This window comes from Rhagoletis pomonella, unplaced genomic scaffold, assembly GCF_013731165.1.
Source record: "Rhagoletis pomonella isolate Grant_MI unplaced genomic scaffold, Rhpom_1.0 Rhpom_scaffold_00132, whole genome shotgun sequence".
Classification (NCBI taxonomy): Eukaryota; Metazoa; Arthropoda; class Insecta; order Diptera; family Tephritidae; genus Rhagoletis; species Rhagoletis pomonella.
In genome coordinates this window covers 157,656-173,563 of record NW_023458686.1, presented here as the reverse complement: position 1 = coordinate 173,563, position 15,908 = coordinate 157,656, and the positions used below count along the sequence as shown (strand labels likewise).

Genomic DNA, 15,908 nt, shown 5'->3' with positions numbered 1-15,908 from the left:
TATGAACACACATACAAAGTGAAAGCTTTCTCTTTCTATTACTGCTAGACATGCAATAAGCTTTTCGCGCACTCATACAAGTGCGCACTTCATAAGCTTGTGCTTTAGAACACATACGTTAAGTATTATAAATGAGATTCCACTTTAAAAATGCTTTCTCTACATCACTGCATTTTTTTGACAATCATCTGATATTAACCTAAAAATATTTCTCATTTTTTTTTATGATAATTTTTACATATTTTATTGTTTCTATATGTATGTTTAAATATTTATGTAGCTGCGCGCAAAAATTTCTTGGTGGGTTGGCGCACTTTTTATTTTTCTAATTCTGAAGCTTCGTTATTTTTCATTCCTCGCTCTGCTTTCACATTATAAATTCGACTTTCATTCTAATTTCTCCGCTTACTTCATTCTTCAAAAGTCACTGATTTCACCCTCAGTCTCCGGATAGGTGCAGGTGAACGGATTCATTAGCCAATTGCACAGCCCCTTGTCTTGGCGCTTGTTCTTCTTCACCATAGTTATGCGATTGTGAGGCTCTTTCGAGAGACCTGACGTAAAGCTGCTCTCGTCGCTATCTCTCGCTGTCGCTACGCTATGGTAGCCGCTTTCGGCGCGACGTGAAATACCCGAATGTTTGGAAGTACGTGGTGTTGATGAATCGTGTCCGCTGTCGTAGGCCTCGCAGGTGGTATTTAGTGGTAGTAGTGGTAACTGTGTTTGGGAGGTCGCTGGCATGGCAGCGCCGCCAACGCCCGGTAGATGCTCCTTTTCGAGTGAGGGTCGCTTCGAGGGTGATAGTAACGCCGATTTTTCATCTACTTCGCAGATATCCTCGTGTTCCAACACGAAAGGTTTCTCCACTCTTGACAAATTCGGATCGGAAGCACCATCAGGATGACGTAGGGAGGCGTATTGCTCCACGCCGGCAATTTGCATGATGCCATTCAGGTTGGGCAAGCTGCCTTGGCTGGGGCTGCGCGAGGGTTGTCTGAGTGAGGGAGGGTAGAGGGGAAGAAATGGATTTTCTCAGTTAGTTAACACTTAGTAGCAAGCTTTAAGTAGTTTTACATATTTGTTTTTGGGTTTGTTTTACTTAAAGGCAATTAAGAATCGATTAGAGAATGGAATGCGGGGAAAAGACATAAACGGGCTTTAAAATTCTCGGTATGCGAAGCTGAACTAAAAACTTTGCTTAAAGGTAGTAACCCTTAAAATATATTTGGTTAGAATTTTACCTCAAAACTGCAAGATTTATATTTGGTTTTTACTGACTTTTAGTATTCTAAAGTTTCTTATTAACCTTAGGTAATTTGAGTCTACATATTTCTTTTTTGCATGCTTTTGTTAAAATTACGCTCTTTGAAAAGTTGTAAAATATTCCATTTATTTGGATATATTTCTCAAGTAGCACAAAAGTCAAAAATACACAAAAATATTTTGTGTATTTTTTACATCGGCGTGATATACATTTTCAATATAAAAAATACGCTATTTCTAAGCGCAGTTTTTGAACAGTTTATTTCGATTCAGTGTAAAGGTTATGCCGCTTTTTCGTGCATTATTTACACCTACCGTCAATTTTTTTTACTGATTTTCGGCATATATATTATGCCAGTGGTATACAAGTTTTCTTGTTACTAGAACATAGTATAAACTCCGTTGGTTTAAAATACGTATTGGTATTGGCTCAAATCATACACCATAATGGTAAAGAATTTACATCATATTCTAGCATAAATATATGTTCATGAGTGTGAAGAGTATAAAAGGATTCGAGGAATAAAATTTACTACTAATCAAATTTAAAATTAACTCAGACATAAAATTTACACCGAAGCTCTTTTTTAATCTGCGCGACTTGGAATTCTTTTTATAAATCTCAGCATTCCTTTTCGTAATATGCAGGCAAGAAAATCGCGAATATATATGAATGTGAGTTCCTAATTTAAAAACGAGGTACATTCTGTCGAGTGAATTTCGGTACTACCCCCTCTAAAATTCGAGCGCCTCAAAATTTATAAGGATTTGAAGATTTTGAAATAAATCTGGAAAAACTTATATTTTATTAAGAGATGCGCTGTTTAAAAAAGGTCGAAAATACACATAAAGTGGCATAGTTGAGCCAATGTACATTATTAAATTGTTAAATTAGTTAAATAATAGTCATACAGCTTTAATATGGCGTCCAGCTGAGTTTCAGTATTAGGCTAAGTTTACAACCTAACGTATTGGCGTAGCGAGAATACATAAAAAACGCTTCTAACCAACATTTACACAGTCTTTGGTGTTTATCGCTGTGCAAGCAAATAAAAATTATGCAGTTTGTTAAAAAAAAAAGCTTTTTCTCATACTTAAAGCCCAAATAAATAAAAAATATACATATGTACATATTTATATAATAAATTAAACATCTCTTCTACTGCTATTATATACAATACAATATGCTTAAGTTTCGGTATAAATTGTCAAAGGGTTGTGGAAACAAAAAAAATATATTAGAGGCATCCCTACGTAGCAATGTATCACACGTTTTGTTGCTTTCCCAATAACAAAATATGTGCTAGATTGGTACTTAGCAACTTTAAATCTAAAATGCTACTCATCGTAAACTCCCCTATTATAAAAAATTAGTCGTGTACATATATGTAATACTTCTATATTGGCAGTAAGCTAACTTCTCAATGTGTAAGCATTCCGAAATCAAAGCGAGACTTTCTAGTACGGTTTTTGTCAATGTATTGTGTACTTGGGTGCCGTTTTTGTATATGTGTTGTGTACATGTTTATTTATAAACGTATGTGTTCCTTTTCTTTCGTACGTGTTTATTCATATATCTGTACTGTAGTGTTTTCGGACGGTACTAGCTCTTACTGCCAATATAGGAGTATTACATATATGGTCGTGTATAATTTTGCTGCAATTTAAACACTAGCTACGTTTTAATCGCCAGCGATTATGCTGGCGAAGAAGTTTCTTTGGATTGAGCGATTTCCATTGCATCGCGTAACGCTATTACTCTAGGTTGTGAACTTAGCCTTACTTTTATAATACTTTCAAAATATGGTCGTCGTTGAAAACTTACACCGATTCTTGAATTTGGTACAAAAATATTTACCAAGCCAAGAACGGTGTATTTATTTTGCCCTAGACACAATTCAGTTTGAGAATTTGTTATAAAAAATGTTTCTTGTCAAATGAACACAGTTGACAGAAGTTTAAGCGCCTACCACACGTCCATTATTCGAACGCAAACGCGAACGTATACATTTCAACATGTTTTGTTAACGTTCGCGTACGAAAAGAAGAAATCAAATCAGCGTTCGCCTATGTTATGTAGAAAAAATTGTCGCTGTTGTTCGTACTCATATATACTATGCAACTTATAACTGCATTTGTGAAGGCATGATGTTGAATCATTAGTACCCAAGCAAACTTTAAGCGTGTAGGGGCGCCTTATTGATGCATATTTCACTACTGGTGTATTAAATATACCAACCAGTGTTACCACTCGACAATATTTTTAGGAACAAAAAATCCTACCGAATCAGTTTCCAAACTACCAATTTTTTTTAATCATCAGATATTGATATTTTATTTCGTTTCTGATTTTACTTCATGTAAAAGTATGAATCTTTGATATTAATTCAATTTATATCAATTATTTTATGTCTAAAATGTAAAAAAAATACAATCGATATAAACATTTTTTATTTGGTAACAAAAAAATGTATTACTGTGCTCGCGCAATTTTATTTTTATTTATTTGTTTTCATTTAACCATGATGCAAAAAAATTACGGAATATCAGCAACATAATCTTAATATTTCGGTACGAGTTTTAGGCCATTTTAGCACGCTTTCAGTACGCTTTTCTACTTTCACATCACCATTGTACTACCGCGATTCGACAAAATTTATTTAAAATTTTTACAAATGTTCTAATAAACGAATACTATGCAACAACAGCTCAATGCATTTTTGACATTTCGAACAGCCCTGAAATGAAACTACCAATTTATCAAAACGGCAACACTGATAGCAGCTCTACTTGCGGTATGTATAATAAGCTCATATTAAAACAGACAGTGTATTATGTACACACACTAGCTTTGTTTCTTTACTTTCCTAGCAGATCATTATCAGGAAGAAGAATGGGAAGAATTACAGAATTACGCTCACAGCGAGTGAAATATAGAAAAAGTCAAGAAACGCAAACTAGCAGAAACTAGCTAGTAAACACCTGACCGATGCTTTTGACAACTGAACATATGTATTTGCTGCGAATTTTTAATCGCATTTTATGTTTAAAAATTGTTCACAAATACTCAGGTTTTGCCACACTTTATCAAATTTAATAAATCGCCCATTTTTATCAAAAAATACAAAAATATGTAAAAGAAGCAAATCAAAGTAGCTGTGCCTAATCTCTCTAATGTTGGAGCCACAGCTGAATTTTTCACCGCATATCGTGAAAATTATGTGTTTCTTGTAATTTGCTTTTGTAATTTTTTACTTATATTCGGCTAACACTACCTTGTGTAAATGCGGCTATCTGTAAAGAAACAAAGCTACTGTGTGGTGTATTCAATATTTATTTTTTGGTGAATTCTTTGGTCCACTGTCAATTGCTCTCAGAATTTGTGATGTGCTGAGTCGCTACTTTTAAGTATTGATCGATACTCGGTACCGATTTAAAAAGTATCAAATACTTTCGATGCTCGGTACCGAAATCTTAAAATTTCTAATAAGAGCGCGCAACAGCCAAAAATATGAGTTATATGTACACATACATATAGTGTCAGCTATTAAAAATAAATAATATTGCCACCAGAACTATTGCAATTGGAAAGACGGTTGCGATAAGTAAAAGAAGGCGAGAGTGTGTTTTGCGACATCAGTATCAGGGCGAATCTAATAAGGTGGTGTTACCGACGTATCTGAATTTTTCGCCGTGGAGGACATTACATCAAAATTACGTGTTTGTTGTAGTTCATACTAATGACAGTATGAATACCTGCGTATAATTTGTAAGTGTAATTTTTTACTTATATACGGCTAACACCACCTTATTAAATTCGCCTTGATCATTATTGTGCAGATTTCACATTTCATTGGATTCCCAAACAATATTTTAACCTTTAACTAGCCAAAGATGTAGTTCAAGATGCCCCTATAATAGAATCTTAAGTAAAATATAAAACAATTTCAAAGGAAACTGATTTTCTTTTTTTAAATTCAAAGTCAAATGATCTAAAGTGACTTAAGCTACTTGAATTGAATGGCACAGATATAATGACGAAAGTTTAGTGTGTCGAATCGGTATCGGGTACCGAAAAGAAAGTATTGGGTACCGAAATTTTTTTCAAGTATTGGGTACCGAGAATTCAGCACATCACTACTCAGAATGTCGCCTGAATAATTTTAATGACATTTGTTAACGTGGAGCTATTTGTGAACCAAATGAGAGAAGTGGCGCATTTTAGGAGCTGGTGTAGTTTTCGTACTAATCTCAATGAATAAATAGTACCAAAATGTTAAAGGTAGAAATTTGATTTGAAAGAAATACTGGTGGAATAACAAATACACCAAAACGTTCTTTTTTTATTCAATCTAATCAGATTTGTACCAAAATCCATAAATTTACACCAATTTATACACCAGTGTGCTACTTGAGTTAACACTAATGCAAATTCTTTTTATATTAGCGTTGCCACCTATCCTTGCCCAAAAAAAATACATATATTTAAAAATTTCTTTTACGTGTTTCTTTCGACATTCAATTGCCAACATCTATTTACTTAATTTGAGTGATATATTTAGTTTTACTTTTATTAAACAGTTGGCAACTCTATTTAGAAAAATTTCCGAAACATTTGCTGCACCAAATACCAGTTGTTCGATGTGCAAATTGTTATATTTAATGTAAAAATAGTTTTGTAATTTTAGTAATAATAGTAATTTTTCCATTTTACTAAGTATGTACCCACCTCGGACTTGATGGCCTATATGGCGGCTCACTGCACACGCTACCCGGTCCCGTATTGAAACGATAGGCGGGTTCACTATAGACGCTACCCACATCGCAGCCGTTGCGGAAGACGGGCGTCACTTCGGCCATGGCCAGTTGTGAGGTGAAGATCTCACGTAGACGCGCTAATTGATCGAATTGGTTTCTAAACGGAAGAAAAAAAAACATCACAAATATTATATACGGGAAGCCTTTCCCCAGCTTACCTCATTCTTTCACCCATCGAACAATCGCTAAACGCATCGCCGGCCATATTGAAGCTCGACACAATGGACATGTTGTCAACGTGACTTAGTGCCGCCAAAGGATGCTCGCTAAAATGAAACAATGAAGAAAAAGGAGCAGAAGAAAAATATTAATTTTTGATACGAGTATAACAGCTAGTTTTCATTCGCTATATTTCCGCTACTCACCCGCCCATTGTGCGCGCTATCTCCTCCTCTGTCACCTGCAGTCCACAATCGGACATGCTGTGTTGGCAGTAGTGATGCGATGACTGCCTCGAGGGCGCACTATGTTGCAGTTCCTCTTGTCGTCGCAATTCCTGTTGTTGTTGCTCACGTTGTTGCTGCTGGTAGAGTGATTCTCGCGAAACATGTCGCGATAGTATGCGATGCAGACTTTCGTGCGAAATTTCAAGCGAACCCAACGGCACGATGAGCGGCAACGCTGGCGGCACCTCCGACGGTCCGCTGTCCTGGTCCTCATCACAGTCTGCTTGCCGATCGCTTTGGTGTCCACTCGCACTGGCACCCACGCCAACGCTATGCTCCGATATCGTTGCCGTCGACTTGCCACCTCCGACGAGTATCTGCTGTGAAATTATGCCATAACCGGTGTGTGAATGCGTCGATTGTAAATCAGTATCATCTTTTGTGGTCGTCTGCTGGGTGAGTTGATGATACGCTGGCTGGGAGCCACGTATCTCCGCGGGCGCCGAGGCGTTAGTTGTGCTTACAGCTGTGGAAAGACCCATGGCAATGGCATGTGCCAGCTCCGCTTCGCTGGCGCATAACATGAATTGCTGCTGTTCGAGGGGTACCGAATGTTGTTGCTGCAACGTTGGATGTTGCACAGCATGTTGTTGGTGTTGCAATTGTCTGGTGCTCCTCGCATACAAATCCTCTGGTGCATCGAGCGACTTCTGCTTCAGCTGTGACATGTGGAAGGTAATGTTGCGCAGATGGTGCGCTTGTTGGTCGCGATGTGCGGCATTGCCGGCGCCGTGTGTGGGCGAAGACGCTGCCGATGTGGTTTGGAAGACTTGCGAAGTCTGATTCTCTACCCACTGCCGTATCATAGACTTCTTGTGCGAGTCCATGAAGCCGTAGCCTTGCACCTGCGAGGGTGCTGTAGGCAGATTGCCGGCGGTCAGTGAACGTGTCGACTGCGATTGGGGGCCATCAATCCATGTCTCGCACTGTTTCACATGATTCACTTCGCGCAGCAGATGACGCGCCTCAGCTACCTTGGCGCGCGACACACGCGGCCCATCAATCCACTGCTCTTCGCTTATCTTGCGCATCGGACTGCCGGGGCAGTCTAGGGAGTCGCCAGCGGCGGCGGACACAACATTGGCGCCGACGCCTCGACGCCGCAGCGGTGAGCCTTTAGGTGATGGCACATTCGAACCCTTCGAGCACATCATGCCTGCCATGCCGGAATGGCGCAAACTGCCCGCAACTATTTTGGGTGAGGAGGCTGAGTGCGAAAGTGATTTCACGCTGTGAACGGGTGAGAAGAACTGTTGCTGCTGCTGCTGGTCGGCATTGACCGCAGTCGCTTGAGGCTGTTGTTGTTGTTGTACATGTTGGGCTGGCGTTGGACTATTGACGTGACCGCGTTTTAGGCTGCCTGCGCGACTAGACGCATTTATGGTGGGACTTTGTGGCACTGCTTTAAGACAATGAGTAGAGGAAGGAAAATGGGTGAAATACAGAAAAAGGCATAAGACGAATATAAAAGAGTGAAGTGAAATTAAATGGGTGAACACAGCTCTAACTGCGCGCTTACCTTTTTGTGCTGCTGACTTCTTCAGCGTGCTGGCTGCACTACTTTTCGCCGGCGACTGTTGCTGCTTTTCCAGGCCGCTGCCCTTCAGCGCCTTGCTCATCACACAACGATTGTCACCACTACTCAGCGAGGGCAAATACACTGGCGGATGTTCGCCATCCGTCGCATCGTCACTCGGTCCCATGTAAATGACGGTATCTGCGGACAGCTCCGAGCTGGAAGGATCTGCGCCCGAACCAGCCGATGAGCCAGTCGATTGATGTCCTAAGTGCGCAAAAAAAAGTGAAAATAGTCAGAAAATAGTGGAGAGTTTGAAATAGCAAACGAAAAAAAGGTAGCTAAGCTAGCGCAAATGCTGTTACAGTATTCCCGCTTAATTGACCCCGGTTAATTAATTTTGGACAATTTTTTTTTTCAAATTTGTGGAATTTGAGGAAAACTTGTTTCGTGTTTGTTTTTGAGGTTACGAACTTTAAGTTTTAATCAGATATTATAAATTCAAAATGGCCTACTCAATTTCACTTGCAAAAAAAAAAAATACGGCATCCCTTTAAAATTCGCTCCTTAGATGTTTTTGAGATTGGAGATTACGAAAATGATGTTAGACTTTAAAAATTCAAAATGGCCTACATAGTATGGAGTCTGAATATTTTTTTAAACCACTGAATCTCAACAGAGTTCATTATTAAAAAAAAATAATTGTTGTATTGCCGAATGTAGGTGTCATCGAAAAATATAAAATAAATAATATAAAAAAAAACTTTTTAATATACAACGCTTTTATAAATGGACTAAAAAGAAGAAAATAATATTTCTCAGTCCCATAGAATTTGTTTTGATAACTTTTGATTTTGAAATTTTAGCAAAAGTCGTTATAAACAACTTATGAGATTGAAAATGAAAAGCGTGGGGCGCATGCAATACAAAGCATTATATTTAATTGACAATAGGCAAACTACATAACATAGACCTAAAATTTTTTCAGCGAAAGTACAAATTTGAGATCGATTTTAAGCGGTCGTTATTCATATATCCATATACATATGAACATATATTACCCTTCATATCAATACAGGTGGCTATTATATGCGCCCCACGCTTTTCATTTTCAATCTCATAAGTTGTTTATAACGACTTTTGCTAAAATTTCAAAATCAAAAGTTTTCAAAACAAATTCTATGGGACTGAGAAATATTATTTTCTACTTTTTAGTCCATTTATAAAAGCGTTGTATATTAAAAAGTTGTTTTTTTATATTATTTATTTTCTACTTTTTTGTCTTGTCTGTATAAAATTTTGCGATAGATATTAAAATAATTCAACGATATTAATAGAAAGGTGCACACACATGCATTTACATATGTATGTACATACAAACGAGCACCAATTAATTTTATTTAAAGAAATGGCGTGTCGTCTATTTCCGCTGTAGCGAACGTAGTACATAGGGCGACATCTAGATGTCATCTACCTCGCCCTATTCACTACAGATGTCGCCCTATGCATTAGACTTTTTATAGGAACTTTTAAAGAAATGGCGTGTCGTATATTTCCGCTGTAGCGAGCGTAATACATAGGGCGACATCTAGATGTCATCTACCTCGCCCTATTCACTACACATGTCGCCCTATGCACTAGACTTTTTTATAGGAACTTTGCAAAGCAAAGGTTTTATGGTGTCGGACACACAACATTGAAAGTTTCTGGATCCACAACATTGAAAGTTTCTGGAGCCACAACATTGCAAGTTGATAAAAGTGTTGTAAAAAGGCGACCCTTAGGTTCCACAAAAAAAAAAATTATAAATTGCCTTTCAAAAATTCTTTGGACTCGGGGTTGTACGGCAAACCTTTTTGTTTGTTGCTTATAAGTTGGTAAGGTCTGGTGTACTGCAACCAGCGAGCGTTACATATATATACCACAGCTTCATCAAAAAAACCATAGCCTAGCAGGGAGACACATTTGTATGTATAAAGTGATGGTTCATATACTCTGCCGACATAAAAGTGCATCTGGGTCGACACTTTAACTCCAGTGATTTGCGCATTTATCTCCACAAGCCACTGGTTAATCACTCTTCAAAAGTAATGCAATACGCAAAGTACTTACCTCCATTAACGCCCGCCGCCGCCAATCCTCCTACGCCCGTTTTGTCACTTGGCATGGGAAAACGATGTTTACGTCGTCGCATTCGATGTATGCGTGAGGCCAGTTGTATCGTCGTCAGGGCATCCGTGTGCGACTAAATATACAAACAAAGAATACAAGAAGAAAAGAGCAAATGCAAAAAGGAACAGTAACAACAACCACATTAGTAAAAAATTTAAATTGAAAGTCATTTGTCATTCTCATAGTGACACAAAATGCCGGGCATCAGACGAGTGCGATTTTATGAATATGCAATAAATTGACCAACCACTCAGTCAAGCGTTGCCGTCGATATGTTTGCAAGTACGTATGTGTGCACATCGTCATTGAATGAAGAATAGCAGTCAAAGCCATTATGGAATTGTTGTCCAATTAAGCCTAGAAACAACAATGACTGTTGTGAATGTTGAGCTGAAGTGCAGCTCGAAAATACCGCTTAAGAGCATGGCAATTACCCAGCCACGAGCCCCTTATTACATATTCACACTCGCAATGACATACATCTTCAATAAATACCACTCCCGTTAACTCACCTGCGTGTGCATTACATGCGCCATTATGGCGACATGACACGTCAACGGCGCCAGACAATCTTTCAACAGCGGCGTCAATGAATGATCCTTGTTCGGCGGATGGCGTTGTCCACTCAATATGGCCAATAGTATGTTGCCAATGCCGGAGAGTGGCAGTCCACCATTGCGGTTGGCACAGCAACCCAAATCGATGAGATGTAAACGACTTCGTCCTCCAGCCACTGTGCGAATTGTGTGCATTCGAATGAAAATAAGTGCATTAAAATTTTAGCATGAAATGTCTACAGTGCTGTGTGCTTAGTGTGTGTGTGTGAGTCTGCATTGGTATTGCATTATTGGAATTCCAATTACTTTATCGTGAGTTTATTGAGCAGTTTTGTGTCCGAATAAGTACTCACCTCCTCCTTTGCGCGATAAACTGTACTGGTAGACGTGTAGTGTGAAAATCATGGCTGGCTCAAGTCCACCTTGTGGCCGTCCTGCGAGTGCAGCGTCTAGGAACAATGCGGCACGTTCAGCGGTGGGGGCACGTAGTTCGGTCGGTCCGCCAAGGAAGTCATCACGCAAGTACACGCCTGGCGAGTCATCAGATTCTGTTGTGTAAATTTGTGAGGGTATTTGGAGAAGAAGAAAGAAAAAACGAGAATGAAGTCAAAGAATTATGGAGAAGTGGCATTAAAAAGAGGATATGTTTAAAGGCCAGTAAATAAATAAAGAAATTTGTGGAATGCGAATGGAAAACTCTATTACTCATCTGCAAAACCCTGACTTTCAGGTATTGGTAGACAGCGTAAAACCGGTAACAAGTGCTCTGATCAATGTGACTCATATATCCATGGGCTAAACGAAAGAATATGCAACAGGATTCAAAGAAACTGAACCTCAGTTATCGTTCACCGGATTACTGCAGCGATTTTCAGCCGGAGCTAAAACCAATATATCAAAGCTGCCACCCTTCCAGAATGGTAAATCTCTATATATATAGCTGCTATTAAGCCTCCAAACTCCCATGGAGCAACATGCAAAGTTGACTGCATTTCCGATGAGCTGGCTAGGAAAGGGACGGAATGATTCGTGGCCAATAATCTTCAAGACTAGGGCATACTCATGCCCTCCTAAAATACAGATTAAAGACTGAACTCATCGGGGGGATAAATACCCGGTGGTCCATGGAACAAACCTGTCAAACAAATTCGGAAAAAAGTTGGCATAAAAGCATCTAAAACTCTCATTCGGTTTGACCGCTCCTCTCTAAGGCAATATCTCCACACAGCATTATTGGGCTCATTATGATTTTATATAGACTGTCGACTAGTTAAGGAGAAAGATAGAATCTTCTTGCCAATATCGCTTCTTCTACAGCGCAGGGAACAATTTAAAGCTCTACTTCTAAGAAATGATCACAATATTTGAATTCCAGGTGACCTTTCATCCCACTATCAGCAAGTAATGTGAACAAGTATCGAGTTTCAGATTTGTAACTTTTTTTTTTTCAATGAACCTTCTATGTATGTACTGGTAAAAAAGCTTAGATGTTGCATACTTTGAAGATGTCCTTTAACTCGAAAAACTTAAGTTTGAAACAACCCTAATGTCGTTGCAAGCCAAAATGACAGCAGTAGACTTAACATCTCACCTTGCATTTTAAAACTTTAAACAACTCCACTAATCTTACTCACCAGTCGCATGCGCCGCCAACAAGTCCTTCGAGCTGGAGTCCGGTTTCGTGGCGCTGACACCGAGCGCACTCACGCGCACCGAAAACCGCGCGCCACTCTTCTGGCGTCGCTCATTAATACCCTTGTACAGCCAGGAAATGGCGCAAGGGATAGCACCTAATTCGGTGGGCGGATTCACGCCACCCAACATCGTTTTCGGTTGACCTGCGAAATAAAAAAAAAAAACGTAAAAAACGAAAGAAAAACGGAGCGAAAGCGTTAAAGACAATGCAGAGCCATATGGCGCTAGGAAAAGTAAGAAAAATGTGCGATAAGCATGCGGAGATTACGATTAATGTAAAATTTATTGCACATTTCCCATAGGAAATAAATAAAAAAAAAGAAAAGAGTGTGATAAGACAACAAAAAACGAAACTTACCGGAATTCGGATAACCAATCGTTAGTAGACAACCGTCGGAACCTTCTAGCACGGCGGGTATCACCTCAGACAAGGCAGACGCACAGATATCGGACTGCGAGCGGAACAAAAAATAGGAGAGACACAGAGAGCAGGTGAAGGAAAAGTTTTAAATAATGACTTGAAATGCAAACTTGCCGCGCGAACGCTGATAAATTGTAACTTTAAGAAGCTTTCGCATTGATAAGCGCCCACTCCACTCCACTCCACTCCACTCACCTGTTGATCCTCTGCCGTGAAGAGGCTATCGAAAGCGAACATTTTCGGCGCCGCCACCATGGGACCACGCTCCTGCGAAGTGGATGCGGCCACTGCGCTCGCCGCCGACGGATCTGTCAGCGTCACTTGACGTTTCTTCTTATCGACCGCCATGAAATGCGGGTGTTCCGTGTCGTTGTGCGTTGTGTCCGAGACACGCAACATTACCTTAACCTGTAAAAGTGGGAGTTGGGAAACAAATATTTCTTTTTTTTTTACGTAAAATAACCAAAAAAAAACGGCAAGGTAAATCACGTGTGCGACCAACAGTTGCGGTAGTTAATTTGCCGCATATGACTAATGCACACAACTACTTAAAAGGGAAGTACTTTATTCATTTCACTTATGATTTGCAGCTGGTCAAGTGCATGGAGTAGTAGCGCTGATTGTGATCTTAATTGCTGCGGATTCCAATTTAAATTAGATTTATGCTCGACTCCAGGCAAAGGGAAATCCACCGCTACGACAATCGCTAAAAATATCTAGCAATTTTGTTGACAGACCAAGATTATTAGCGGTAAATCGTAGACGGTAATTGGATCGCGTCACGCAATACCTAACTTTGTAATTCTATATGAGTTGGTACTTTATATACATACATAAAACATATACATTTACATAGCATACATGAGCCACCAACTTTTCTCGGTGGAGAGTGGTTGTGTATTGCAAAATATAATTTTGTTCTACTCACCTTGCTGATGCCGTAGTTTTCCTTGTTCGCAAGCCTTCGCGCCAGCCCCGGTGGCATGGGTGGTGGCGCTCGCTGTAGCGCTCCACAAAATCCACCATTTCGTGTGCTGGCATTTGGCAGTTCGGCGGTGCGACTTTTGCTGGAATTGTGTGTTTGTGCAAGTTTCTGTGCGGCTCTGTAAAAGGAAAATGATGTCAAAATTTGTTGTAGTAAACCGTTTTAAATTTTTTAAGCATTACAAATTCAAAATTCTGCAAAGAATTATTTCACAGATATCGCCCGACAAATCTCTTTTGCGTTTAGGAAGCGAAAATAGCAAAGAGGTCAAAGAAATTTACAAATTTATCCCGGTCTATCTGCCAGCATTACATCGCTCCAGATTAATGAACAACAGCTAATTTAATTTTTTAAATTAAAAGTAAGGAATAAATAGTGGTATAGCTTTTTTCGAAATTTTAAACAGAATCAGCTCCTGTTGTATAATTGATTTTTATTATTTCAAGGAAGAAATAGGCGGTTTGTTTGCGATTTTTATTGAATGTTTTCTAGGTATTTTCAAAAAGTTTTCTGATTTTTCTCTATTTTTTAGAGATTTCCCGCGATTTTTTAGGACTATTCGAAATTTTTCAGTGCTTATTGGACTTTTGGACCTGTCTCTGCAATATATTTTCGCATATCTTAAATCTCTTCTTTTTGAATTTCTATCGGCCCAATTCAAAATACTCCTAAGGAGTTTGTTCTCCAGGAATTAGTTTCTCCCGAGAAAGGAATCCTCCAATAATTAACTCCCAGGGAGTAGCATTTTCCCCGAAAATTTGGGATGAGGAAATTCGAGCTTCGAGAGAGTTTTCTTGACAGCTGAACTCCGCCATTTAAAATAAAAAATCCTCAAGGAATTTTTATTCATGATAGTAGGAAAGGGAAAAGAGAAAAACTCCCGGGGAGTTTCTGTTCAGAATCGGTCTGTATGTTATCAAGGCAAAAACAATCAATAGTTGCTTTTTTATAAAATACATACTCAAGGCTTTTTTAGGCTTAAAAGAAATATGTAATAGTCACAGTAGGCAAAATAAGAGAATACGAAGGACCTGGAAGCATTCTTAGCGCAAAAAAATACCAATTAATTAATGAAGTTTAATTTGATTTTTCAAATGCGTGGCAACCTTTCGTCCATTTCGATTGATACCCATATTTTTATAATATATTTCAATTATTAAATAATTTGAGTTTAACTTTTTAAAACAGTGGCAACTCTCAACAAATACTTCGAAAATATTCAAGACGTTCAAACTAAAGATCTCTTACCACTATTTCGTTTGACACACTTATTTTAATATTTCATATAACTGTGCATAATTTGTTTTGATTCGACAGGTGACAACGCTCTTCAAAATATTTCGAAAGTAAAACTTTTAAACTAATTCCGTCTGAACCCAAATTGCGATATGTGTACATCTCAACAACCTTGTTGCCTTGGTTTTAATTTATCTAGATTTTTTAAACAGGTGGCAACCCTCCTTAATGCAGTTAAGAAATAAAACCTTTTCAAAAACATTTCGATCGATACACATATTATAATGATAGATTTAGCTTATAAATAGTTTGAATTTAATTTTTCTCTCTACAGGCCAAGCCCTTTAATATGACACCTCAGTTTTGAAAATCGAAAGATAGATCTGAGGACATTAACAAAAAACACCTTCGCGAATTATATGAGTACTTTTCGGCATATCTTAATCTCAAACTCGATCTTAATCTTAATCTTAATGGTGACCAACCAACTTTCTTTTGTCGCTTTTTAATTTGGAATTAAAGCCCAACGAGTGTGTCGCTTTTTCGTTACATCGATGTTTGCATTTTACTCCAAAAAGAGGTTGAGTAGAAATGGTTAGAAAATTAAGTCGAAAAGGACTAGGAGTAGCCTAATTTGGTGGGAATTACGATCTGACCCCGAGTCAATTGGATTTCAATGTACACTGGTGAAAATATAAATAGGGCAGAGACATTTAGTATTCTTTGACTATTTCAATTTCGTTTACTACTTTTTATACCCGAGCGCACTTGTGCACAAGGGTATATTAATTTTGTTCAC

General features: G+C 38.6%; 1 protein-coding gene across 1 annotated transcript in view; it reads right to left on the bottom strand.

Annotated features, from left to right (window-relative positions):
* Window positions 1-6: 6 nt before the first annotated feature.
* LOC118750079 (kinesin-like protein CG14535) overlaps window positions 7-15,908 on the bottom strand; it is a 168,163-nt gene continuing 152,261 nt past the window's right edge. The window contains exons 2-13 of the mRNA XM_036484813.1: window positions 13,817-13,991; window positions 13,084-13,296; window positions 12,826-12,919; window positions 12,407-12,610; window positions 11,126-11,320; window positions 10,728-10,948; window positions 10,156-10,288; window positions 8,047-8,310; window positions 6,447-7,929; window positions 6,240-6,347; window positions 5,993-6,178; window positions 7-994 (exon numbers count right to left, since the gene is read on the bottom strand). Of these exons, the coding sequence (XP_036340706.1) occupies window positions 418-994; window positions 5,993-6,178; window positions 6,240-6,347; window positions 6,447-7,929; window positions 8,047-8,310; window positions 10,156-10,288; window positions 10,728-10,948; window positions 11,126-11,320; window positions 12,407-12,610; window positions 12,826-12,919; window positions 13,084-13,296; window positions 13,817-13,991 (3,853 nt within the window). The 3' untranslated portion in view covers window positions 7-417. The remainder of the gene's footprint in view (window positions 995-5,992; window positions 6,179-6,239; window positions 6,348-6,446; window positions 7,930-8,046; window positions 8,311-10,155; window positions 10,289-10,727; window positions 10,949-11,125; window positions 11,321-12,406; window positions 12,611-12,825; window positions 12,920-13,083; window positions 13,297-13,816; window positions 13,992-15,908) is intronic.